The 27532-nt window shown below is 39.4% G+C and overlaps 2 protein-coding genes across 5 annotated transcripts in view; both read right to left on the bottom strand.

Moving 5' to 3' along the window:
- The window catches only part of LOC116531585 (protocadherin alpha-C2), a 191498-nt gene extending 175847 nt beyond the window's left edge, over window positions 1–15651 (bottom strand). Inside the window, exon 1 of one of the 4 annotated variants that reach the window (XM_032250479.1) lies at window positions 12732–15651. In XM_032250479.1, coding sequence (XP_032106370.1) covers window positions 12732–15134 — 2403 coding nt within the window. In that variant the 5' untranslated portion in view covers window positions 15135–15651. Of the gene's footprint in view, window positions 1–6812; window positions 12660–12731 lie in introns of those variants that run through there. The other 3 variants (XM_032250483.1, XM_032250481.1, XM_032250478.1) reach the window with 3 other exon arrangements.
- The window catches only part of LOC116531589 (protocadherin alpha-2-like), a 167406-nt gene extending 145624 nt beyond the window's left edge, over window positions 1–21782 (bottom strand). The window contains 2 exon segments of the mRNA XM_032250489.1: window positions 18963–19078; window positions 19080–21782. Coding sequence (XP_032106380.1) covers window positions 18968–19078; window positions 19080–21350 — 2382 coding nt within the window. The 5' untranslated portion in view covers window positions 21351–21782 and the 3' untranslated portion in view covers window positions 18963–18967.
- Between the last annotated feature and the right edge of the window lie 5750 nt (window positions 21783–27532).

Below are 27532 nucleotides of genomic sequence, written 5' to 3'. Positions count from 1 at the left end.
AGTTTCTGTCTCACCTAACTCAAGGCACTGATAGGAGTCAGCAGAATCTATAACTGAGGGCTTCTCAGAATCTAAAAGAGCTGAGTGAATATTGTTGCTCCAGAAGGCCTGCAGTACAGCACACAGATACTACAAAGGGCAAAAGATTAGAACTTCTAAAAAAAAAAAAAAAACTGGCAGGTCCCTCTAATTAGGAACTATAAACACAAGTCCATAGAAGATTCATCCACAGAAAAGGTTTGAAAGGTCCCCAGAATCTCTAGCCAGTCCAGGCTGATTAGTAAAGATATTTTCATGTACCAAATCCAGGCCATAAAGTCTGGGAGAGGTAGCTGGAGTGTTTTTGTATTTTGTTTTTAATGTATAGATATTAACACAAAGTAACAAGAAATGTGAGGAAACAGGAAACATGGCCCAATCCACACACACACACACACACACACACACACACACACACACATCTCCAGAAACAAAACCTAAAGAAATAGAGCTATGTGAATTACTTGACAAAGTATTCAAAATAATTGTCATAAAGTGAGCTCAGGAAAATGATACATAAGCAGAATGAGAATTTCGGCAAAAAGAAAATATTTAAAAGAGCTAATAGGAAATTTTGGAAGTGAAGAATACAATAATTGACCTAAAAATTTTACAGACATGTTCAACAGCACACTTAGTCAAGTGGAAGAATGAATCAGTGAACTCAAGGACACATAGTTTGAAATTATCCAGACAGAGTAGCAAAAAGAACAATAAATGAAAGAGAGTAAAGAAAGGCTAAGAGATTGATGAGACATCCTCAAGCGGGCTGCTCTACTCATTATGAAGTTTCAAAAGACGAGGCAGAGAGAGAAAATGACAAACAGCTTATTTTTAAAAATTACACCTGAAAACTTCCCAAATATGAAGAAGGAAATGGACATCAGGATTCAAGAAACGTTAAGAATGTAGAAAGCAGCACCAAAAAAAAATGACTCATAATATACAAGAGAACACCCCTAAGTCTACCGGTAGATTTCTCAGTAGAACCTTGCTAGCCAGAAGGAAATGAGATGTTATACTCAAATTGCTGAAAAGAAAAAGAACTGCCAACCAAGAATACCAAATACACCAAAATTTTTCTTCAAAAATGAAAAAGAGATAGAGACCTTCCCAGTTAAACAAAAGCTGAAGGTGATCACAATTAGACTTGCCTTATAAGAAATGTTAAAAGGAAGTCTTTCAAGTGAAAACTAAGGGATGCTAAACAGAAATACACAGGTATATTAAAGTGTAAAGCTCACTAGTAAAGACAAATATATACACAAAGACTGAATACTATAATACTGTAATGGTGGTACATAAGTCACTTTAAAATCTGATATTTTAAAATCTGGTTAAAAGACAAAAGTACAGAAAAACTAACTATAAAAGAATGTTAATGTATATACAATATAAAAAGCTGTATTTTGCCACATCAATAACATAAAATGTGGGTAGGGGAGAAGTAAAAGTAATGAGTTTTGTTTTGTAATTGAAGTAAAAATGCTATCAATTTAAAATAGATTTTTATAAGAGTTTTAAAATTTAAGCCCCATGGTAACCACAAAGAAAATACCTATGGAAGATATACAAAAGAAAACAGGAAAGGAACAAAAACATAGCATTACAAATATCAATAAAACACAAAGGAAGACAGTAAGAGAAGGAAAGAGGAGCAAAAAGTCTACAAGCCAGACAAAAAACAATTAAAGTGGCAACAATAAGTCATGCTTTATCAATAATTACTTTAAATAAAAATGGAACTACCCCAATCAAAAGATACAAAGTGGCTGAATTGATTTTTTAAGACCCAATTATATGCTGACTACAAGAGATTCACTTTAGACTTAAAGACATAAATAAGATGAAAGTTAAAGGATATTTTTTAAATTCATGCAAATTATAACCAAAAGAGTGAAAACGTGACAATGGATTCATCAGATAAAATAGTCTTTAAGTCAAAAAGTGTCATAAGAGACAAAGAAGGACATTATATAATGATAAAAGGTCAATTCACCAGAAAGATACAACAATTATAAATATATATGCACCCAACATTAAAACACCTAAATAAATGAGGCAAACATTCACAGAAATGGAGAAATAGATAGCAACACAATACAGTCAAGTGTTGCATAACAACATTTCAACCAATGACAGACCACAAGTACAAGAGTAGTCCCATAAGGTTATAATTGAACTGAAAAATTCCTATTACCTAGCGATGATGTAGCAGTCATAATGTAGCACACTACTCACATATTTGTGGTGATGTTGGTGCAGACAAACCTATCGCACTGCCAGTCATATAAAATTACAAGATAGCACATACAATTATGGACAGTAATGTATAGTATATAATACTTGATACAGATAATAAATGTTACTGCTTTATGTACTTACTATAGTATACTTTTTAACGGTATTTTAGAATGTACTTTTTCTATTTATAAGAAAAAAGTCAACTAAAACAAAGTTAACCATAAAACAGCCTCAGGCAAGTCTTTTGGTAGGTATTCCAGAAGATATTGTTATCAGAGGAGGTCATACCATCATATGTATAATTGTCCTAGAAGACCTTCCAGTTGGACAAGGTATGGAGGTAGAAGACAGTGATATTGATGATCCTGACCCAATATACTCCGAGGCTAGTATGGGTGTTTGTATCTTCATTTTTAACAACAACAACAACAAAAAAAACACGAAGTAAAAATGAAAAATTAAACATTTTAAAAGTCAGAAAAGCTTGTAAAATAAGGATATAAAGAGAAAATATTTTTGTAGAGCTATACAATGTGTTTGTGTTTTAAGCTAAGTGTTATGACAAAAGAGTCAAAAGGTTAAAAAGATTAACAGTTTACAAAGTAAAAAAAGTTACAGTAAGCTAAGGTTAATTTATTATTGAAGAAAGAAAAATAAATTGAGACAGAATCTCACTCTGTTGCTCAGGCTGGGGTTCAGTGGCACAACCTTGGCTCACTGTAGCCTTGACACCCTCGACTCAAGGATCCTCCCAACCCCCAAGTAGCTAGAACTGCAGGTGTATGTATCCACACCTAGCTAATTTTTTAAAATTATTTTATACAGACAGGGTCTCGCCGGGCGCGGTGGCTCAAGCCTGTAATCCCAGTACTTTGGGAGGCCGAGGTGGGTGGATCACGAGGTCAAGAGATCGAGACCATTCTGGTCAACATGGTGAAACCCCATCTCTACTAAAAATACAAAAAATTAGCCGGGCATGGTGGCACGTGCCTGTAATCCCAGCTACTCAGGAGGCTGAGGCAGGAGAATTGCCTGAACCCAGGAGGCGGAGGTTGCGGTGAGCCGAGATCGCGCCATTGCACTCCAGCCTGGGTAACAAGAGCAAAACTCCGTCTCAAAAAAAAAAAAAAAAAAAATAGTGACAGGGTCTCACTATGTTGCTGAGGCTGGTCTCAAACTCCTGGGCTCAAGTGATCTTCCCTCCTCAGCCTCCCAAAGTGCTGGGATTATAGGCATGAGCCATCATGCCCAGATTATAAAAGGATTTTTAATATAAATTTAGCATAGCCTAAATGTATAGTGTTTTAAAGTCTACATTAGTGTACAGTAATGTCCTGGGCCTTCACATTCACTCACCATTCACTCATTGACTCACCCAGAGAAATTTCTAGTCCTGCAACCTCCATTCACAGGGTAAGTACCCTATCCAGGTGCACCATTTTAAAAACCTATACAGTGTTCTTACTGTACCTTTTAAATGATCAGATATATTTAGGTATATAAATACTCACCAGTGTGGTGGCTCATGCCTGTAATCCTAGCACTTTGGGAGGCCAAGGTGGGTGGAACACCTGAGGTCAGGAGTTCAAGACCAGCCTGGCCATCATGGTGAAACCCCATCTTTAAAAAAAAAAAAAGTGAAAAAAATAAAAAATAAAAAAACACTCACCAATGTGTTACAATTGCCTCTAGTATTCAGTACAGTTAACATATGTACAGGTTTGTGGCCTAGAAGCAATAGATCATACAGCCTAGGTCTGTAGTAGGCTATCTAGATTTCTGTAAATATGTAAGTACACTCTCATGTTTGCACAGTGATTAAATCACCTAATGATATAATTCTCAGAATGTATCTCCATCATTAAGTGATATGACTGTAGTAGAAGTTTTTGGTACCCTACTTTCAATAAGGAATAGAACATTCAGACAGAAAATCAGTAAGGAAGCAGAGGACTTGAACAACACTATAGGTGAAATGGAACTGACAGACATATACAGAAAATTCCACCCAAGAGCAGCAGAATCTACATTCTTCTCAAGCATACTCAGAGCATTTTCTAGGATAGATCACATGTCAGGTCACAAAACAAGTCTTAATAAATTCAAGAAGGTTGAAATCTTACTAAATATGTTTTCTGACCACAGTGGAATAAAACTAGAAACCAATAGTGGAATTAAAACTGGAAAATCTGCAAATATGTAGAAATTACACAACAGAATTTTGAATCCTAGTGGGTCAAAGGGGAAATCAAAAGATAAATTAGAAAATATGTTAAGATACATGAAAATGAAAACACAACATACAAAACTTATGGGATACGATAAAAGCAGTACTAAGAAGGAAGATTAAGCTGGGTAAGCTCAGTAGCTAACACCTGTAATCCCAGTGCTTTGGGATACCACGGCACAAGGAATACCTTCAGGGAGCTATGATTGAGCCTCTGTACTCCAGCCTGGGCAACATAGCAAGACTTTGTCTCTTAAAAATGAAAACAAAAACGAAGAAGGAAGTTGTAAATGCCTATGCTAAAAATGAAGAAAGAGAAACATCTCAAATAAACAACTTAACTTTACAACTCAAGGAACTAGGAAAAAAGTACAAATGAGGAAGCTCAAAGCAAGGGAGAAAATCTTTTAATAAACATTAGAGCAAAAATAAATGAAATAAAAAGTTTAAAATAATTTTTTAAACTTAGTTGACTTTTCAAAAAAACAACAAAATTGACAAGCCCTTAGCTAAACTAGGAAAAAAAAGAGAGACTAGAAATCAGAAAAAAAGGAGGTGGCATTACAACTAATGCCATAATTATAAAAGGCAACTATAATTATATACCAACAAATTAAATAACCTAGAAGAAACTGATTAATTCCTAGAAACATACAAACTACCAAGACTAAATCATGAAGCAATAAAATAGCTGACCAAAACTAAAACTAGCAAGGAGATTGAATCAGTAATCCAAACCTTCTAACAACAACAATTTTAAAAGCCCAAGACCAGGCGTCTTTCCTGGAGAATTCTACCAAACTTTTATAGAATAATCAATGTCAATTGTTCTCAAATTCTTCCAAAAAAAAAAAAAATGAAGGAGAGGGAACACTTCCAGCTCATTTTAAAACTCTAACAAAAAAAATGGTAGTAAAAAATAAATCTTAATCTCTGTTTCCCAACAATGATAAGAATATGTATATTCTAAATGGACTGTAGATGTAATGTAAACAATGTAATAAAAGATATCACAGAAAATTATCTTTATGACATAGAATCAGAAGCAAAAATTAATAAATTGAGTTTAATAAAAATTAAGACTTTCTATTCACCAAAGACAAAAAAAAAAGTTAAAAACAAGCCATGAGGTTGAAAACTACTAAAAAAGGAATTATATTCAGAATATAAGATTTTTTTAAGTAATAGGAAAAACACAAGATGAAGAAATCAAGTTTCATGGAAGCTAAAAATAAGAGAAAAAAACAAAAGAATAGAGAAATAGAATTGAACAGCTATTGCACAAAATAAGATATAAAAATGGCCAAAAATAAAATAGTCACTAAATCTCATTTAAACATGAAATAATTTCAAAATGAGATAACACAACTCACCGAGTAAAATGACTAACATGAAAATAATCTGACAAATGCAGAGATGATGTGGAGCAGCAGAAAGCCTCATATGCTACTGGGAACGTAAATAGGTAAAAACATCTTGGAAAATTGGTTGGTGTTAGCTACTAAAGACAAAGATCCACACATATTCTGTGACCCACAAACACAACCCTGAGGCAAAAAGTTAGGAGAAATCTGTGTATGTAGGCATCAAAGAAACGTACAATATATTTATGATGGCATTATTTGAAATAGACATTGAGGCACAATGCAAAATCCTAAACAGTAGAATAAATAATGTATAGCATATTTATGAAACTGTACTAGAAACAGAATTAAATGAACTACAACTGCATGGATGATTTCATATACAGTGAGTGATATACAAACAACACACAAATGCGCATACATTTTGTGCAATTCCAATTAAAGTTTCCAAAACAGGCCCCAAGCAACCACAGTTATAACAGGCAAATGTGTGGGTACAATGGAGGAAAAATAAGGGAAGTGATTTGGCAGGTGCATGCGAGAGGCTTCGGGATGGAGGCAACAGAGGTTTTCACTTCCATACAGTTTATGGAGCTTCATTATTTCAGCCTGTGCCCATTTGTTTATGTGTTATAGGTTAAATAATAGTAATATGTTTTCTAAAATGTTATTACCAAAAATAAATAAGGTAAATATAATGTAAATTTGCTAGAAATTACAGTTATGTTAATATGCATTGAATAATGCAGCATAAAAAATAAAGGAAAGCAATATATATTGTTCTGATGTCCTATAATTCCAAAAGACTACTTAAAATCGATATGTAAAAAAAGGTAAAATTTTAACCCAGGGAAATTTGATTCTTAGAAATCAATTTACGAAGAAGTTGATAGGGAAAAACAATACGAAAATTAAACAAAAGAATGTTATACACTAACCTTTGCAAAGGATTCCTCAGTTGGCTGCAGCTGATCTTCTCTGTCCCTGGAGTCAGATAAACTGGGGCTGAAGGCCATGAGGTCGGTCTTGGGCGGGCCTTCCCCGGAGCACACCCTCGGCCTCCTCTGCTGCGAGTTTGACCAGCTCCCCACCGCGCTGGAGCACACCAGCATGGGCTTGCCCCGCGCGCACCCGCCATCGGTGGGCGGCGCCGAGCACCGCAGCGCTGTGTACAGCAACAGCGTGAGCACCAAAAGGCTGGACACCGCGCAGATGGCGATGATCAGGTACACGTTGACATCCACCAGCGCAGCCTCCGGACCCACAGCGCCCGCCAAAGCCCGCGAGGAAGCCTTTGGCGCCTGGCCACTCTCCACAAGCGACACCAGCACGGTGGCAGTGGCCGTAAGTGCAGGGTCGCCGTGGTCCTTCACCAGTACCAGCAGGCGGTGGCGCGGAGCGTCCGCTTCGTCCAGGGCACGCGTTGTGCTGATCTCCCCCGTGTACAGCCCCACGCGAAACGGGATGCGCTCGCCGCCAGTCCCCGGCTGCAGCTCGTACGAAAGCCACGCGTTGTAGCCCGAGTCAGCATCCACCGCGCGCACCTTCGCCACCACGTGGCCGGCACCCACAGACCACGGCACCAGCTCGCTGACTGCTCCACCGATGCCACCCACCCGAGGCGCCAGCAGTGCCGGCGGATTATCGTTCTCGTCCAGCACGAACACCTGCAGCGTCACGTTGCTGCCCAGAGGCGGCACGCCAGCGTCGCGCGCGCTCACCTGGAACTGCAGCAGCTCCAGCTCCTCGTGGTCCAGCGGCTGCAGCGCGTACACCTTGCCGCTCTCCGCGTGCACCGACACGTAGCTCGACAGCGCGCGCTCGCCCACCCGCCGCTCCACTAGCGAGTAGGACACCAGCGCATTTTCCTGCACGTCCGCGTCCTGAGCCGACACAGTGAAGATGTGGCAGCCCGGCGGGTTGTTCTCTTTCACGAACACCGTGTACTCGGGCTGCGCAAACGCAGGTGCGTTGTCGTTCACGTCGGCCACCTCCACAGAAACACTGGCTGTGGCCCACAGCGAAGGGGAGCCCCCGTCCCGCGCGGTCACCACCAGCTCGTAGGCTGGCACGCTCTCGCGGTCCAGGGCGCTGTCCAGCACCAACGAATAGTAATTCTTGAAGGTGGACACCAGCTTGAAGGGAACATGTGGCGTCAGCGAACAGGTCACCTGTCCATTGACGCCCACGTCTTTGTCAGACACGCTGATCAGGGCAATGACTGTACCCAGTGGAGCGTCCTCTCTAATTGGAAGTGATAACGACTTGAATTGCAAATCTGGAACATTATCATTGTTGTCTTCTACTTCCACAATAACTCTACAATGGCCAGAAAGTGGGAGCTGTCCCTTATCAATGCCCTCTACAATAATTTCATAGGATTTGCTTTCTTCAAAATCAATATATCCCTTTACAATAATTTGTCCAGTAATTGGATCTATGTGAAACTTGGATTTCACATTCGGGGAAATATCATTTGAGAATGAATAAACAATGTCCCCATTCAATCCTTCGTCTAAATCTGAGGCGTTAAGTTTAATTACCAATGTTCCATTAGGAACATTTTCTGGTAACCTCACCTTATAAAGGGTTCTGTCAAAAGCTGGGGCATTGTCATTGGCATCCAGTACTGTGATGAGTAACTGAACGGTGCCAGTCAACTCGGGTTTACCTCCATCAGTGGCTGTAAGCACTAAAAATATCTCCGGAGCTTCTTCTCTGTCTAAAGATTTCCGTAATATAAGCCCAAGACCTTTTACCAGCTCGTCATCGGATGGTTTTTCCAGAGAAAAGTATTCATTTGGGCTCAGTCTGTAAGTGAGCTGGGCGTTCTCCCCGATATCTGCATCCGATGCGCCCTCTAGTGGAAACCGAGAGTCAAGCGGCCTAGATTCCGCGATGAGCAGGTTCTTTTGTGTTGCTGGGAACACCGGAGGGTTATCGTTAATGTCCTTCACCTCCACGTCCACATGGAAAACCTGCAGCGGCCTGTCCACGATCACCTCCAGGTGGATGCTGCACTCCGCGCTCCGCCCGCACAGCTCCTCGCGGTCGATCCGAGAATTCACAAACAAAATGCCGTTTTGCAGATTTACCTCCAGAAGGTCCCCGCGGCCCTTGGACGCCACCCGGAACAGGCGCGGCACCAACTCCGCCAGCTCCAGCCCCAGGTCCTGAGCGATGCGGCCCACGAAGGTGCCGTGTTTGGCCTCCTCGAAGACCGAGTAGTGGAGCTGACCGTTCCCTGCCTCCCAGGCTGCAAGGAGAAGCAGCAAGAGCAGCAGACGCCGGGATTCCTGGCCTCTTCCCCAGAAAAACTCCATCTTTAGTGCACAATACTTCATTCTGATTAAATATCTTTTCTCGAAATCAAGATAAATCTTTTGATCGGTCAGTCAAGTGCAGCTGCATCCTCCATATCTCAGACTCCGAAGAGTGTTCATCGTTCCTTCCAGTAAGAATAGCAGGAATTTCCCCTCTTCTTTCTTCTCTCGTGTATTTTATGGTAAAGAGCGACATCATGTGGCTCCAAACCGTAAGTAGCAACTGTGGAAACCCAGGCTCTACTATAAACTACTTGTTTTTGTTTATTCTTTCAGCAGTTTTGTAGAATAGAATTACATTTTGTATAACTGTGGTACACATAGTATCACTGATTGATTGAGTGTGACCCTTAGTTTCACCATAGAGGTAACTTTTACTTCAGTGGAAATACTTTTTTCAACACAGGTTTTGAGTATTACAGAGACCTAACTATAGTTAATATACACTTTATAAACATGCAACTGTAAAGTGTTGATTAGAAAAACTCATAACAGACTCCTTGTGTTCCCAATAATTCCAGGGCTTTTTTATTATTATTAATGATAACACCCTCTTCACCACAGTATTTCTGGTGCTGTAAACTTGAGGGGACTGATCTCTAGGGAACTTCTGGTACCAAGAACAAGCCATTGAAAGGAAATTTGCAGACGTTTTATAAAAGAATCAAAGACCATCAGCATTTAATTGAATGCCTTCCTTGAGTCATGTCGGGACTGAAAGTGCAAGGAAGCAGAAAGTTATAGCAAATAGCTTGCATGGAAAAGCATTCCAAATAATTGTATTCATCGGAACTCATTTGCTCCCATGAGCAAGGTTGGTATTCTCACTTAGACTCTTACAGTTTGTAAGTACCTGCTTGTTCTCCATTATGTAATATGCCTAAGCTTCTACTTTGTCCTATAGTGCTTACATATTTTAGCCAAACTGAATATTTCCTGCTTCCAATAACATTTTTTACTAAACAGATATGTTCATTTTGTCCTGTTTGTAAGTAATCCACATCATTTCTAAACTCTTCTAAAGCCAATTTACCCCACTTTATAACCACTTAAAACTTCCCTGATCCATGAAGAATGTCATGATCAATCCAATTGAACAGCCATTTTTCCTTCTTTTACAAACTGCGCACTAAGGTTGAAACACATGAACAATTTATTACATTAATTTATCTCTTATAAGCATTGAAGTATGTGTGTCTTTTTTCAAAATATAAATTTTAAAGGGAATAGTTGCATCTTAATTGTTTAATAGCTCAGAGGTACTTACCTAATATTTGCTGAATATTTACCCTGTAACAAAGATTTGGTTTTCTTCCTTAAATAAAATTTAAGGTGATTGCATAGCTAGTTGGGAAAATGTGGTTTTTCAACAGCCTCTAAAATTTTATAAAGATACAAAAAAATTCTTTAGACATATCCCCCATTAAGATATATTTCAAGTTCCATGTTGACAACTTGAGTTTTAGCTTAATTTTTATTCCAATTCTTGGTAGTCATGATCTTTGAATCATCCTGGGTTTTAACGGGCAATGAAGACTTCCCAATAAATAAATCACAATACATTTTTCTACATAAAGAAATTTCACATAAAAAGACATAATGGTAGCCATGTAAAAACTTCCTTTGTCTCCTATGTTCATAAAGTTCTTTTCATCCTGTTTGTCTAAATAAAAAAATCAATCTAGTGAAAATAGCTTTAGGCTCCCTCTCTATAAAGAGCTACACTCGCACAAACACACACACACACACACAAAACCCAAAAAAACAACAACAACAAAACACCAAATTTCTGAATCAAAACAGAAATCAGAGTACTTTCACTATTTGGGGACCCAAACAAGATTTTTACAAAATGATCATTGACATCAAGCACATTGAAAAAAAGGAGAAAGAATTCCATTTTCACCCATTTCATTTGTAATATTTTCATTTACCAAATATTTTAATGTACAGACGCAGAATGCAGTAGAATAGAAAAGGATGTTTATTTGGTAGCTATTCAGTATTTACTTGGCATAGCATCAATAATACATTTCTGAAGTGAAAACTCTGAAGTCTTCAAAATGTCTCTGCCAAGAATCTTGTTAGACAAAAATTTCAAGAGGCAAGCCGGATTTGAAGATTGAAGTTCCATATGCGGGAAAACAAGCACTTTGGCTGACTCTATTATATATACAAGAGGCTGATAACAGAACTAAATTTTAAAAATATTGACCTGAGATGGACATGCTATGGCTACTACTTGATGGACAAGGGAGCAACAGAGGATAGTGCCAAAAAAGGAAATAAAGAAAATAGAAGTGGGGGGAAAGAGAGGAGTCAAGAAACGTATCCATTTCACATGTTAGACCTCCCACAATGTCAATGAGTATTAACCAGGTTTCAGTTGGTTGCTATATCTCTCTAGTGGCAGGGAAACTTAAATGGGAGTCCAGCTAATTGCTAGAGGAGATAACCAAATATGAGGGGGAGAGATTAGAAAGTCTCACTTCAATCTCATTTGTTTTCAGTTATTTGGAGTTTTCTGCTTACTGCATGGCACACATTAATAGGCAGGATGGTATTCAGAGAAGGTAACCAGTAATAACATTCACTTATCAAACTTATTTCATATTAGCATCCTTAGTATGTTATGCAAATGACACTAGTAAATAGTAAGTTTTGCTAGTAGGGATAGTTTTAAAATTAGATATCATAATTATTTTCAAGGTATTGTTTAGATTGAAAATTATTTTTTAAAAGATTTAAAACATTCTTTAAAATTAATATATAAATATACTACAGAACTATTAAATTTTCACTTGATATTGCTATTTTAGTTATTAGTAATAAAGTAGTGATAAACTGAAGATGGACAAAGATACATTCTAAATACAATTGTTATTGTCGATTTTTTTCCCAAATGGGCAATCAAAAAACAATAAACCTTATGGCCAAATGAGAGCACAGGGCCTAAAATGAATCATATTCAAGTAAAAAAAAAGGATTGAGACGCCAAACAAATGAATAAGAGAATAAAAAAGGTTCCATAAAAGACAACAGGTATAATGATCTAATTTTTGAAACTGAAGGTGGAAAAGCATAATCAATAGCGAGTCATAAGCATTTAGGCGAACTCACAGAATGAGCAAGTAACATTGGTACTAACATGTAGTGGGAAGTCCAAATTAAAATGGCAAAATATATTGAAGAAGCATTCTGCAGGGGTAATGCAAAACAAGTCGAAGTCAAATTCTCTAAATAATGCAATTCATCTAAGAAAAAGCATTTGTTTTTACCCAGCCATTTAGCAATAAAATAATCCTACTACTGCACTTACCAACAAAACAAAACTATAAATGTGGATCTCACTACTTACTGCTGATTTGGTTCAAAAATTAGCAACAAAAATCTTAACATTTTAACCACACAACCAGTAACTGGAAAAGTCTATGAATCACACAATTCATACTTAACTATTAACTTGTTTCCAAAGGAGTGAAAACATTGAGGAATGAAAAAGACATTGGGAAAGAGTAAATAAAGATTACTCACTTTGGCTGAGAGATCAGCGTCCACATCCAGTTTCTCCTCTCTATCCCGGCTAATTGGACAAGGTGGAAGGCTAGGGCTAAAAGCCATGAGGTCGGTCTTGGGCAACCCCTCTCCAGAACACACCCTCTGCTGCTTCTGCTGCGAGTATGACCAGCTTCCCACTGCGCTGGAGCACACCAGCGTGGACTTCACCGGCCCACACGCGCCTTGGGTTGGCACAGCCGAGCACCGCAGAGCAGTATATAGAAGCAGCGTGAGCACCAACAGACTGGACACCGCGCAGATGGCGATGATCAAGTACACGTTGACATCTACCAGGGCAGTCTCAGGGCCCGCGGAGCCAGCGGACACCCGCGATGAGGCCTTGGGTGTCTGGCCACTCTCCACCAGTGACACCAGCACCGTGGCCGTGGCGGTCAATGAGGGCTCACCGTGGTCCTTCACCAGCACCAGGAGGCGCTGGCGTGGGGCGTCTACCTCGTCCAGGGCACGCGTCGTGCTGATCTCTCCGGTGTACAGCCCCACGCGGAACGGGATGCGCGCGCTGCCAGTTCCTGGCTGCAGTTCGTACGAAAGCCAAGCGTTGTAGCCCGAGTCAGCATCCACCGCGCGCACCTTCGCCACCACTTGGCCGGCACCCACAGACCGCGGTACCAGCTCGCTCACTGCGCCACCGATGCCACCCACCCGAGAAGCCAGCAGTGCTGGCGTGTTGTCGTTTTCGTCCAACACGAACACCTGCAGCGTCACGTTGCTGCCCAGAGGCGGCACGCCCGCGTCGCGCGCGCTCACCTGGAACTGCAGCAGCTCCAGCTCCTCGTGGTCCAGCGGCTGCAGCGCGTACACCTTGCCGCTCTCCGCGTGCACCGACACGTAGCTCGACAGCGCACGCTCGCCCACCCGCCTCTCAACGAGCGAGTAGGACACCAGCGCGTTCTCCTGAGCGTCCGCGTCCCGCGCCGACACCGTGAAGATGTGGCAGCCCGGCGGGTTGTTCTCTTTCACAAACACCGTGTACTCAGGCTGCTCGAACGCTGGCGCGTTGTCATTCACGTCGGCCACCTCCACGGACACGCTGGCCGTGGCCCACAGCGAAGGCGAGCCCCCGTCTCGCGCGGTCACCACCAGCTCATAGGCTGACACGCTTTCGCGGTCCAGGGCGCTGTCCAGCACCAACGAGTAGTAATTCTTGAAGGTGGACACCAGCTTGAAGGGGATGTGTGGCGTCAGGGAGCAGGTCACCTGTCCATTGACTCCTGAGTCGCGGTCGGACACGCTGATCAGGGCTATGACTGTGCCAAGTGGAGAGTCTTCTAATACAGGTAAAGATAGTGATTTGATAACCAACTCAGGTGCATTATCATTGATGTCCACAATTTCCAGTAGAACTGTGCAGTGATCTGACATTGGGGGATTTCCTTTATCCGTGGCTTCTACCTGGATTTCATATGACTTACTTTCCTCAAAATCTATGTTACCCTTTACACTGATGTGTCCATTGACTGGATCTAAATGGAATTTTGACAGAATATCTGCTGATACGTCCGTATTGAAAGAATATACAATATCTTTATTTACTCCTTCATCCAAATCAGTGGCGTTAACGATCACCACTAGGGTACCATTTGGTGCATTTTCGAATAATCTGACTTTATAGATCGTCCTCTCAAACACTGGGGCGTTGTCGTTAACATCCAAAACAGTGATCTTTAGTTGAGTCGTGCCAGTGAGTTCTGGTTTCCCACCATCAATTGCTGTTATTAGTAAATGATACTTAGGCGTGTCCTCACGGTTTAAATTTTTTTTCAACACGAGTCCAAGAGATTTAATTTCCTCATCATTTCTTTTAACGTCCAAAGTAAAATATTCAGTGGAATCAAGACTGTAAGTCAACAACGAGTTTGTTCCGATATCTGCATCTGACGCGCCCTCTAGCGAAAACCGAGAGCCAGGCTGTCGGGATTCGGAAATAAACAGATTCTTTACAGCCACTGGAAAAACCGGCGCATTGTCATTAATGTCCTTCACTTCCACGTCCACATGGAAAACCTGCAGCGGCCTGTCCACGATCACCTCCAGGTGGATGCTACACTCCGCGCTCCGCCCGCACAGCTCCTCCCTGTCGATCCGAGAATTCACAAACAAAATGCCATTCTGTAGATTTACCTCAAGAAGGTCCCCGTGTGTTTTGGACGCCACCCGGAACAGGCGCGGCACCAGCTCCGCCAGCTCCAGCCCCAGGTCCTGGGCGATGCGGCCCACGAAGGTGCCGTGTTTGGCCTCCTCGGAGATGGAGTAGTGGAGCTGGCCGCTCCCCACCTCACAGGATGCGAGGAGCAGAAGAGAAAGCAGCAGGCACTGGGCTCCAGGATCTTCTCGCCAGGTGAACAACATTGCAAGCATTTTCCAAATATTAGATTGTCTTTACATTGATCCAAAATTTAAAAATAATTCGAGTTCCTTACCTTCATTTCTTAAACTCCTCGCCGTTACATTGTAGAGACGATGAAGCAAAGCAGCATCTGAATACGTAATGCACACTGTATTTCTTTTGCGGAGAAAGACCTTGTGGTGGACAGCGACACCATGTGGCTAAATTTGTAAGTATCAAATATGTAAATATATCTTCTTTTCCTTATACGTCGTTTGAACTTTCCCAAAATTTCTAGTTTCAGTTGTAATTTGGTCACTCTTTAAAATCCTTATATTTTATCTAAATGTTTCCTTAGAAGTTTTATACTGATCCACTATCAATTGTGCTAATTGATGACATACAGTAAAATATTGTGATTCCTGTTTCAACCGTGGACATCTACTGGAAATGTTTTCCATGTGAGAGCTACTTTTCTACTTCTCTTAATGGAATTATCCCATTAAATTCTTACAATCCTCTAAAATAGGTTTCAATATTATTTGCTTTTTACAAACACATAAAAGTTAAGTAAAACTATATTAACTGGTGGTATGATGGTATTTAAATCTGATTCAAGACACCTTACCGTTAACCTCTTTACCTCGCAAGCTACATTTGATAGAAAAACCAGATTCTTCCAGATCTATGACCATTAAAACATTGAGACATTGAAGTATTTGTAAAATGTGTGTGTGCCATATATATTAAAACATAAATATATCTACTTTTATATTATTACAGCAACTGTTAATTTTTAAAATATGTACTTTTGTTTAAATTTGTAGAATGTCTATAAATCACTCCCATGACGTTTTTTCAAGAACTATAACCTGGTCAACTGTCTTGACTGTTACTTACATAAAGATTTCAGAAGTCAGTCCTTTATAGAGAAATTCAAACAGGAAATTTGTTTCCTATTGCCGGAATGTGATTTGTATATTTGTTACATTCACATCACATAAAAGAAGAATATATTATGTTTAAATTTTTTCCACACTGTTTAGGTATTTGAATTTACCTGTAGATACTAAAATGTTAACAATATAAAAGAATTATGTTTTTGATTATCTTCACTCTGGATGAATCTCTAGATTCCAGTTTCCTTAAAAGTTGTTACTTGAAAGAATTGGCGATTTAACCAATCAGTAAAGAGAGAAAAGTAACATAGGTATATAAGTCAGTATTTACTCATTATATTTAATGCTATACAATAAAACATTCTAAAGATCTCTGTGAACTCAGTGAGAAGCATGAATTCTCTGAGCATTTAGAAGTGGAGCAAAGAAAATTTATGGAAAGAGGTCAAATTTAGAGAAATAAAAGAATGTATAAATTTTTGCTTATAGCCAGACCATTTAAAAATGAAATCAAACATGTGACTTAAATATTTGGGGGAAATGTTTTTATTCCAGCTTTTGTTTCCTATGTACTTATTGAATGGAGGCCAGGACTGCAACTTACTCAGATTTTATCATTTATATTTAGAATAGGATAAATTGTCAATTTTTTATGAATAAATAAATATTTTGAATTAACTTTTTCAAGCAAGATAAGTAAAAATGTAAGTTAAATTAATATCTGTCAATATCAAATGTTCATAATTTATAACTGATTCTGTTGTGCTATATTATGAAGAAGTAAACATTACAAATTATTTCTGAAAAGCATGGATATAGGAAATAATTATAGCTATTAATATTCCAGTTAGCACTTTGCTGAATTTTGAAAGATGGTAGCTAGCTTGAAAATAGCGAGATAAATTTAAAATATTAAAACTTTCTGGACTTTATATTAATGAGATGCCTTGACAACTTATTGTAATACTACACATTTCAGTACCTTTAAGAGTTATACTAATTGCAAAATGGAATGTCACATGAGAATTTATAACAGAGTAGACTCTATACTCACTATCAGGAGATGAAGGTAATATTAAAGGAAGTATGAGTTGAGAAGATTGAGCCATTGTGTAGAAAAAGTGTCAGTGAATAGTGTCTACTACCACCTAGACATCTTCTTAGACAACCAAGAAAAAAATGTAAATAAGAATTTTTTTAAATAATGTATAGAGCAACAGATTGTCACTCCTGGAGATTTGGACATGTATGAATATATAATTTTTAAAGCTTATCATTTACCTATGGTAGAAACATAGTGGTCAAGTATAACTTGGAAATGGATATTCTGACCTAACTATGAAATGGCTACAGGTAAGATTACTAGTGGAAATTATTTCTATGATTCATCAATACACACATGTATTTGGGGGAAAAAAAAGAGCAAATAGCTAAGAACCAAATAGTAGCAGACTGTTTAAGACAGTTATTTCATTGCAATACATCTTCCTTTGGTTGAAAAACCTAAAAAAAAATTCTTTCCAAGTGTAACATTTACTTGTCACGTTCAGTGTTTTAGTTTCCCAAAATAGAGGTTTCAAATAAAAATGTAGTCATCCAATACCTTTTGAGAAAACTCCAATTTTATTAGGAATATGGATACTTCCAGGTAAAACTGAGTGAGCTCATATTAATGAAAAACGTATTCCCAGGCACAGAATTAGATGCCAGAAGAAGGTGGTCAATCTCTGCAGTGGGAGGCCTGCATATATTGGCCTAATGATAATGATACTGGAAGGATGATTTATCAACCATTAACATAAAGACTGGATTACAGTAGCCTCCAATTAAATGAAGAAAAAGTCCCACCACCTGAATAACCCCAATGTGATTTTTAAATGTTAAGATTTTCAAATTAAACAAAATTGAGATGGTCTCTTTTCTCAATAAACTCTCTATTTTTGCTTGACAACTCAAAGATTCTGCAAGTGTGAAATCCTTATACCAAATAATAGGTTATTTTACTTACAAAAACATATTTAAGATTAGCAGTTATTCCTAAGTGCTGTGATTTTGTTGTAACAACCTGTGATAGATACTTTTGGAGATTCTGGCATTAAAAGATCCACTCAGGCTCAGGCTACTTTGAAATACAAATAAAAAGGCCAGGCGTGGTGGCTCACTCCTGTAATCCCAGAACTTTGGGAGACCAAGGTGGGCGAATCACTTGAGGCCAGGAGTTCAAGACCAGCCTGGCCATCATAGTGAAAACCCATCTCCATTAAAAATAAAAAAAAAAATTTAAATTAGCCAGGCATGGTGGTGGGTTCCTGTAATCCCAGTTACTCAGGAGCCTGAAGCAGGAAAATCGCTTGAACCCAGGAGGCAGAGGTTACAGTGAGCTGAGATCATGCCACTGCACTCCAGCCTGGGCAACAGAGCAAGATTCTGTCTCAACAAAAAATTTAAAAAGAAAGAAAGAAAAAAAGAAAAGAAAATGTAGCTTATTAACTATTGCATAGACAAGGGCATTATTGATCCAAAGAGCAATCTAAGAAATGTCCAAAATATAGTTTATTCCAAACCCTGTTTGACAGAACGGATAGACAGTGTCAATTGAAAATATTTATCATATAATCAAATTCTTTAATTTCTTCTGATTGTGATTTTCAATTTTTAAAAGAGAAAATGTTTATGGGCAATGTTTAATTTACAAATTATGCTGAGGTGTTTTTCAGTCTTTCAAGATCTATTACTCATGATTTAATGATGGAAATGTCAAAATGTAAACATAAGAAAAAAGTTAAGTAGATTGTTCAAACCGTTCACTAAATGCAAGAAATTGATCTCTAATTCATATTCAATATCGCACAGTAGGATGATATAAAATAAATGAAGAATTATGAATCTAAATAATAGAAATCATATAGAATTAAAAAAAACAACAACTTTAGAATTGGTAAGAAAAATTGAAAGACTCACCTTTCCTACATATTCTGATTCTGAGAGCTGTCTCTCTTCTGTGGAGTCTGGACCTTGAGATAAGCTGGGGCTGAAGGCCATGAGGTCAGTCTTGGGCGGGTCCTCCCCAGAGCACACCCTCTGCCGCCTCTGCTGCGAGTAAGACCAGCTCCCCACGGCGCTGGAGCACACCAACTTGGGCTTTCCCGGCGCGCACGCACCCTCGTTGGGCGGCACCGAGCACCGCAGCGCTGTGTACAGCAGCAGCGTGAGCACCAAAAGGCTGGATATCGAGCAGATAGCGATGATCAGGTACACGTTGACATCCACTAGCGCAGCCTCTGAGCCCGCGGCGCCCACCCACGCCCGCGACGAGACTTTGGGTGCCTGGCCACTTTCCACCAACGACACCAGCACCGTGGCCGTGGCTGTTAGCGCCGGCTCACCGTGGTCCTTGACCAGCACGAGTAGGCGGTGGCGAGGCAAATCTGCCTCCTCTAGGGCACGTGTTGTGCTGATCTCTCCCGTGTACGGCCCCACACGGAACGGAATGCGCATGCTGCCAGTCCCCAGCTGCAGCTCGTAGGAAAGCCACGCGTTGTAGCCTGAGTCAGCATCCACTGCCCTCACCTTCGCCACCACGTGGCCAGCACCCACTGACCACGGCACTACCTCGCTCACCGCGCCGGCAGCGGTGCCAGCCCTAGGCGCCAGCAGTTCCGGTGCGTTATCATTCTCGTCCAGCACGAACACCTGCAGCGTCACGTTGCTGCCCAGAGGCGGCACGCCCGCGTCGCGCGCGCTCACCTGGAACTGCAGCAGCTCCAGCTCCTCGTGGTCCAGCGGCTGCAGCGCGTACACCTTGCCGCTCTCCGCGTGCACCGACACGTAGCTCGACAGCGCGCGATCGCCCACCCGCCGCTCCACCAGCGAGTAGGACACCAGCGCGTTCTCCTGAGCGTCCGCGTCCCGCGCCGACACAGTGAAGATGTGGCAGCCCGGCGGGTTGTTCTCCTTCACGAAAACCGTGTACTCGGGCTGCTCGAACGCCGGCGCGTTGTCATTCACGTCGGCCACCTCCACGGACACGCTGGCCGTGGCCCACAGCGAAGGCGAGCCCCCGTCTCGCGCGGTCACCACCAGCTCATAGGCTGACACGCTCTCGCGGTCCAGGGCGCTGTCCAGCACCAACGAGTAGTAATTCTTGAAGGTGGACACCAGCTTGAATGGGACGTGTGGCGTCAGGGAGCAGGTGACATGTCCATTAGTGCCAGAGTCGCGATCCGACACGGTGATTAGAGCAATGACAGTGCCCAGGGAAGCGTTCTCTGAGATGGGAAGTGAGAGAGACGTTATTGAGACTTCCGGTGTGTTATCATTGATGTCCACAAGTTTTAATAAAATTTTACAATGTCCCGACATTGACGGGGTTCCTTTGTCAGTTGCAGTGACCTGAATCTCGTAGGATTTTGATTCTTCATAATCTAATTTTCCCTTAGTTCTGATTTCCCCTGAGCTGGGATCTATTTTAAACTTAGTCTGTGTAGTGGAGGACACATCACTACTGAGTGAATACACAATCTCGCTGTTTGATCCTTCATCTGCATCAGAAGCGTTTAATTTAACTACTAAGGTCCCATTTGCAGTATTCTCTAACAATTTTACTTTGTAAACTGATTGGGCAAAAGTTGGTTCATTGTCATTTACATCTAATACCTTAATAAGTATTTCAACGGTGCCCGTGAGCTCAGGTTTTCCCCCATCAGTAGCCACCAGTAACAAATTAATCTCGGCAGTTTCCTCTCTGTCCAGCGATTTCCCCAGGACGAGAGACAAAGATTGGCTTAGTTCATCATTTGTCTGTATATCTAGGAAGAAAAACTCACTGGAGCTGAGCTTGTAGGAGAGAAGAGCGTTTACTCCTATATCTGCATCAGATGCTCCCTCTAGAGGAAACCGAGAATCAATCAGCCTCGATTCGAAAAACCGGATAGTCTTTACTGTCATTGGAAATTCTGGTGGGTTGTCGTTAATGTCCTTAACCTCCACGTCCACGTGGAAAACCTGCAGCGGCCTGTCCACCATCACCTCCAGGTGGATGCTACACTCCGCGCTCCGCCCGCACAGCTCCTCCCTGTCGATCCGAGAATTCACAAACAAAATGCCATTCTGCAGATTTACCTCCAGTAGATCACCGTGTGTTTTGGACGCCACCCGGAACAGGCGCGGCACCAGCTCCGCCAGCTCCAGCCCCAGGTCCTGCGCGATGCGGCCCACGAAGGTGCCGTGTTTGGCCTCCTCGGAGACGGAGTAGTGGAGCTGACCGCTCCCCATTTCCCAGAATGCGAAGAGAAGAAGCCAGAGCAGCCGAGTCCAGGCCTTTCGGGCCCTTCTGATAGAAGACGCCATTGCCAATCCTCAGTGATTTGATCAAATTAGAAGAGCATCTTTTGCAAAAATTTAAATATTCGAATCCCTGTTAAAGTCCTGCTGCTTCCCTTATTCCTCCGCTTCTCTGGAGTAACAAAGGGGCTCCGGGTATTTTCCTTCCTAGAGAACACTCTATGGTAGACAGCGACATCATGTGGCTCTACTGTTTATTCTGTAGATTTAAAATTATTCAATTTTCTGGTCTAAGTTTACTCATAACTTTCATCTTGGAAAAATACCTATTTTAAGCCCTAAAATATATTAGCTTTTTACCTTTTTTCACTCTGGTAAAAACGCACAACATAAAAATTACCATATTAACTATGATTAAGTGTACATTTCAGTAATGTTAAGTATATTCACACTGTTATAAATTTTTCATCTTGGAAAACAGAAATTCTATACCCATTAGACAACAACTCCCCTTTTCACACTCACTCCAGTCTCTGGTAACCACAGTCCTATTTTCTATTTCTATGAATTTTGACTACTTGAGATATTTCATATAAGTGGACTCATACAGTATTTGTCTTTTTGTGACTGGCCTATTTCACTTCCCACAATGTCCTCAAGGTTCATCCATGTTGTAGCCTGTGACAGGATTTCGTTCCTTTTTAAGGCTGAATGATAGTCCATGACATATACACCAGGTTTTGTTTATTCATTCAAGCAACCGTGGACATTTGAATTGCTTCCATCTCTTGACTGTTGTGAACAATGCTGCCATGAACATGGATGTGCAAACACTTCTTCAATACCTTGCTGTTAATTCTTTTGGATATATTAACATTTCCCACTGTTTCTTCAAATGAAGAACATAGCAATCAAAGGTGTTTTAGTTCGTTGAAAATATATGTATATATACTGTTGTTTTGTGATTTAATTTTGATTTTTTAATTGTTTGCAGATGTTTGGAAATTAATAATTTTTTCTCATTTGGATAATGATTATTAATTTAGAATATTTCCTATTACATTTAGACTTTTATGCAAGAACAATATAATTGATATCTTTTTTAGTGTTAATTACTTGAGAATTTTTTTTGTTAATTTTTAGCTGATCCCGTCACAGTCAAAAAAAATGAAAATACAATAAAGATAAGATGAGGATGAAATAAAATGAATCAAGAAGTAGGATAGCATACAAAATGCCTAATAAAGGGTCACTTTCAGTTACTCTAAGCATGTCACAAATTTTGTTTTCAACTTCTTAGAGCAAAGAGAAAAGTAAAATTAATTGCAAAATTTGCAATGTCCATAAGAGAAAAGCAAAGCTCTTGTTAAGAAAAGCTAGCTTTTTTCCCAATAACAAGTTTTCCCTTGTGTACAGTATGTTAAGATACTTATTTGTACCATCTATGAAAGTGTATATTTACACTAATCATACTCTAATTATATTCATAACTGATTATTCATACTCTAATCATATTCATAACTATATTAATCATACTCATAACTGATTTAAGCAAAAACAAACCAGAGAATCACTTATTGGCTTGTACTTAAAAATGGGTAATTAATTACTGGTTTCAGGCAGAACTGAGTTTACACCCTTCCATAATTCTATAAGGAAAATAATCTCCACATTTATAACTCCTTTTCCTCTGCTGACCTTCTCAGTTAAACTTTTCCATGTGCTGGCAAAATGGCCAAAGTAGCTTTTTAGACTGCAAATTACCAGTGTAGTGACTCTCACCAGAAAGTGCCCTTTTCTAATAGTCAAGCAAAAATCCTGGATATTACTTCCTACAGCGAAGTTTGGATGACATAAATTTCCTTTAGTCAATAATTGCGATTGTTCTCACATTGGCTAGACGTGGTTCACTTGTTCATTCTTGAAGCCAGAAAATGAAATCAGTTCCACCTAAATTATGTGAACTGAAAAGTGGGAGGTTGGTTCTTAGGTGAACTGAAAAGCAGAGACCATGGCAGGCACCCAAATTCTCCTGGAGCTTAAACTAGTTGCAGATAGCTACAGAACTAGTCATTACAGCATTAGGTGGTTGCAAAGCAACTGCATATGTATGATACCCAGTAAGCATTACTTAATCTATGGCTAACATTGACCACTGTGGACACATAAAGGAATTATACCAGGAATCCAGATACTAGCTTCAGGAAACATGGCTTGCTTGAGACAATTTCTGAAATCATATAAAGTAATTGTACTGGATTTTCAGAATGATATATGTGGGGGTATAAGGACATTTTGTGCTGTTATTTAGGATTTCTGAGAATCTAGAATACTTCTCTCCCTCCCCTGGAGATAGAGTACTGTTGCCAGATATGCAAGTACATTTCCCCCACAATGGGGAAAAGAGACTAATCAGCCAAGCTCAGCAAATATCCCTCCTCCCCCTGATATCTCTTGGTACCTGTAGTGAGTCAAAGATACCCTAAAAGACATCTATGCTCAGGACCTCGGAAAGCGACCATATTTGGAACAAAGGTCTTTGCAGATATAATAAATGTGAGGATCTTGTTATGAGATCATCCTAGATTAGAGAAGGCCATACATCCATTGATGGTTTCCCCTTATAAAACACAGAAAAAGAGAAGGCATATAGTAACACAGGAAAGAAAGAAATGTGAAGACAAAGGCAGGAACTAGAGTTATGCTGCCACAAGCCAAGCAATGCCAAGAGCTACCAGAAGCTGGAAGATGCAAGAAAAAAATGTTCCCCTAAAATCTTCAGAGGAAATGTGGTCCAGGCAACACCTCGATTTTGGACTTCTGGCCTTTGTAAGAGAGAAGAGGTTTATTCTTACAGAGACTGTAAGAGAATAAATTTCTGTTATTTTAAGCCACAAAATCTATGGTAATTTGTTGCATCCGCCCAAGGAAACTAATAGAGTATCCATTGCTAAAATTATACTCTTTGAACCTATCTACTCAACTGTATATCCCATAACATTTACATGTCCAAGGACTCATTGTTGCAAAACCTTCAACCTAGTCTTTCACAAAACTACCGCAAGACCCCAGAAGAAGAAAACAACAAGGAGAATGGATGCTAAGCAAGAAAAAAAGAAGGAATATCTAAGACATTTTAAATTTCATCTTATTATTCAGTTTTATTATTTTTCGTCTGCTATTTAAGAAAAAGAAAGCAAAACAGTAGTTTTTTTTTTTTTTCATGGAATTCAAGTTATCTAATCTGCTTAACGGTCACATGTCTTATTAAAAAATATCAATAAAAATGTTCTCCTACAGTTGTATTTCCTGTTGTAAAAAAAATCTCACCTCTTAAAATTTATTCTGTTCATATTAGCTTAACGGTAGTGGGACCCCAATACATATGCTGTTGTGAGTTGATGTTCAGTTTTCCCTCTAAAATAAAAACAATTTTATTTCTTGTAAATACAATTGTGTTATTGGATATTTCCTATGACAGCTTTTCTCCACATGTTTGCTCAGCATCCCAGATTGTTTTGACTTTATGGCATCTCAATGTCAACCAGTGCTTATGTAATTGCTATAACAGGAAAAGAGAGCAGAAGTCTTTCACTGACAGTTACATAATTGTTCTTGGAAGTGACACACCATTCACTTTTCATTGGCCAAAGGACAATCACACAATTGTGCTACCTCAAAGCAACAGAAAAGTGAAATCCTCCAGCATTCTCAGAGGAATATTGGTAGTGGCCTCATCAAGGACCAATATAAACTATTTCTCATTTTCATCTATTTGCATCCTTGACTGACCACAAGTCTCTAATGTCCCTTAAATGATACTTGCTAATTTGTGGAAGACAAACCTACTGAAAGACATGTTAACTATATGAAGATTCAGAATGGAGCAAGAACTTTAACTACCAATGAGAAATCCATTCATATTTACATTAAAATAAATACTAAGTGACAATACCACTCCACAATCATCTTTTCCTCCATTCTAGAATCACCTTTTCGTAAAAATCACTTTTCAAATTTTATATTCATACACCCATTTCTTTTGGATTAATAGTAATTCACTATTATTTGAGATTCACCTTCAAGTTAATACCCTCAACTAACCTACAAAACTAAATAAAGAAATATTGAATGTATCTAAAGGCAATCCTGTCTGGACATTAATATTGTTAGCAAATGGGCTATGCATGGAAGCTCAAGCCTGTAATCCTAGCACTTTGGGAAGCCAAGGCAGGTGGATCATCTGAGGTCAGGAGTTCGAGACCAACCTGATCAACATGAAGAAGCCCTACTAAAAATACAAAATTAGCCAGGCACGGTGGTGCATGCTTGTAATCCCAGCTACCTGGAAGGCTGAGGCCATATATATATATATATATATATATATATATATATACAGCAAATAAAGCTTTGGGAACATAATAATGTGAATTGGAAAAAGAAATTATTTTGTGATTTTCTAATCTATTTTTCCAATTTTATAATCCTGCAATGTTTGTCTCATATTTTGAGGAACTGGGACACTTTCTTGGCAATATGATCCTGAGATCATTTTTTTCTGATTTTTGCCAAAAGGCTGAGTATGATAATATATTAAAAGTTACAGAATATGCTTACAGCCTATTTTTTACAATACTCTAAGCAACTGTAGAAGTTGATAATACTGTATCAACTCAAATCTCTGGAAACTTAACTAGCAAATTATATTAATTTCTCATAGAATGTCTTCACAAGGGGACATTCATGTATGTTTGAATGTTTGACAAAAATATATTTATTTAATACTTAAGTAACTTCAGAAGGAAACATAGGAAATAAAATTTAACATTATGCCCTTGACTGAATGACTAGCAAATGCAATATTGTCTACATCAAGTATATTTCCATAGGTTTTGCAAAACTGCTATAAAACATACTGCCCAATATATTGCTCAACCTTTACACAATCATCAGTAATCAAACCTTCCTTGATTTTATAGCAGAAAGAGGCTATTTTTTCTCTCTTGAAGAAATGGAATAGAGAATTTCTTTTTATTATTATTTTTCATGCTTCAATATTGACTTACAGGAAGGTAAGTATTAGAATTTGCACTTAGCCTAGGTTTGATTTTTGAAATGACTCCCACCTTTCTCTTGATCTTTTACTTTGGCTTTTAAGCAGATTTTTTTATAATTTGCTTTTGCAAATGTCTTCCACTGTAAGCTACCTTAAATATTTTAGGAAAGGTAAAGAACTGTATTAGATCAAGCAAGTTTTGAATATTCTTGGGAAATTTGAAGAAAACTTAGTAATAATACTGAACTTAGGTTTTCCGAGCCTCTGGACCTTTATCCACAAAATGTGACTAAAGCTTCCACTTCACAAAATAATTGGAAGGATAGAATTAGCTAAAAAGTAAAGAGTTTTAGAACATTTGTGAGTGAATGGGAGGTGCTTAATAATTGTTTCCTAACTGGATCCCCGAAATAGCAAATACATGCACTATTAGGCCTTCTAGACCCAGGGGAATTCAAGGTTAATGGCATCAGGAAATTGTTCACAATGACAATGAAGTCGAGGTTGTTGTTGTTTTTTAAATAAAGAAATTAAATCGCCCAATAAAATGGTGTTTTTTGTTTGTTTGGTTTGGTTTTTTGTTTGTGTGTTTGTTTTGAGTTTTTTTGTTGTTGTTATTGTTGTTTTTGAGATGGAACCTCACTTTGTTGTCCAGGTTAGAGTGCAGTGGTGCAATCTGGGTTCACTGCAACCTCCGCCTCCAGGGTTCAACCGATTCTCCTGCCTCAGCCTCCCTGAGTAGCTGGGATTACAGTTGCCCGCCACCAAGACTGGCTAATTTTTTTGTATTTTTAGTTGAGACAGGGTTCCACCACGTTGTCCAGGCTAGTCTCAAACTCCTGACCTCAGGTGATCTGCCGCGTTGGCCTCCCAAAGTGCTGGGATTACAGGGGTGAGCCACCACCCCTGGTGAATAAATGTATTTTAAATTACATTTGTTTAAAAATATTCAGTTTAGTGTTCACTTTGAAACTTATCCACGTAAAGGAAAGGCAGATGATTTCTGTAACTTCGCCTAGAATTGTTTGTATGGGGCTTGATATTTCACCGGATGATATAACATAATAAGTTACCCTGAATATGACAGTTATTTTACTGCATTGATATCCTGTGTTAAATACGATCATTACCTTGTGTTGTAGCTTTTTTTAACCTGCCTTTAAATCAAGAAATATGACAATTTGTGCCTACA

The sequence above is a fragment of the Sapajus apella genome, unplaced genomic scaffold (genome assembly GCF_009761245.1).
Source record: "Sapajus apella isolate SASKATOON/1434 unplaced genomic scaffold, GSC_monkey_1.0 scaffold71, whole genome shotgun sequence".
NCBI lineage: Eukaryota > Metazoa > Chordata > Mammalia > Primates > Cebidae > Sapajus > Sapajus apella.
The sequence above is the reverse complement of the archived record's forward strand: the minus strand, read 5'-3'. Positions and strand labels throughout refer to the sequence as shown.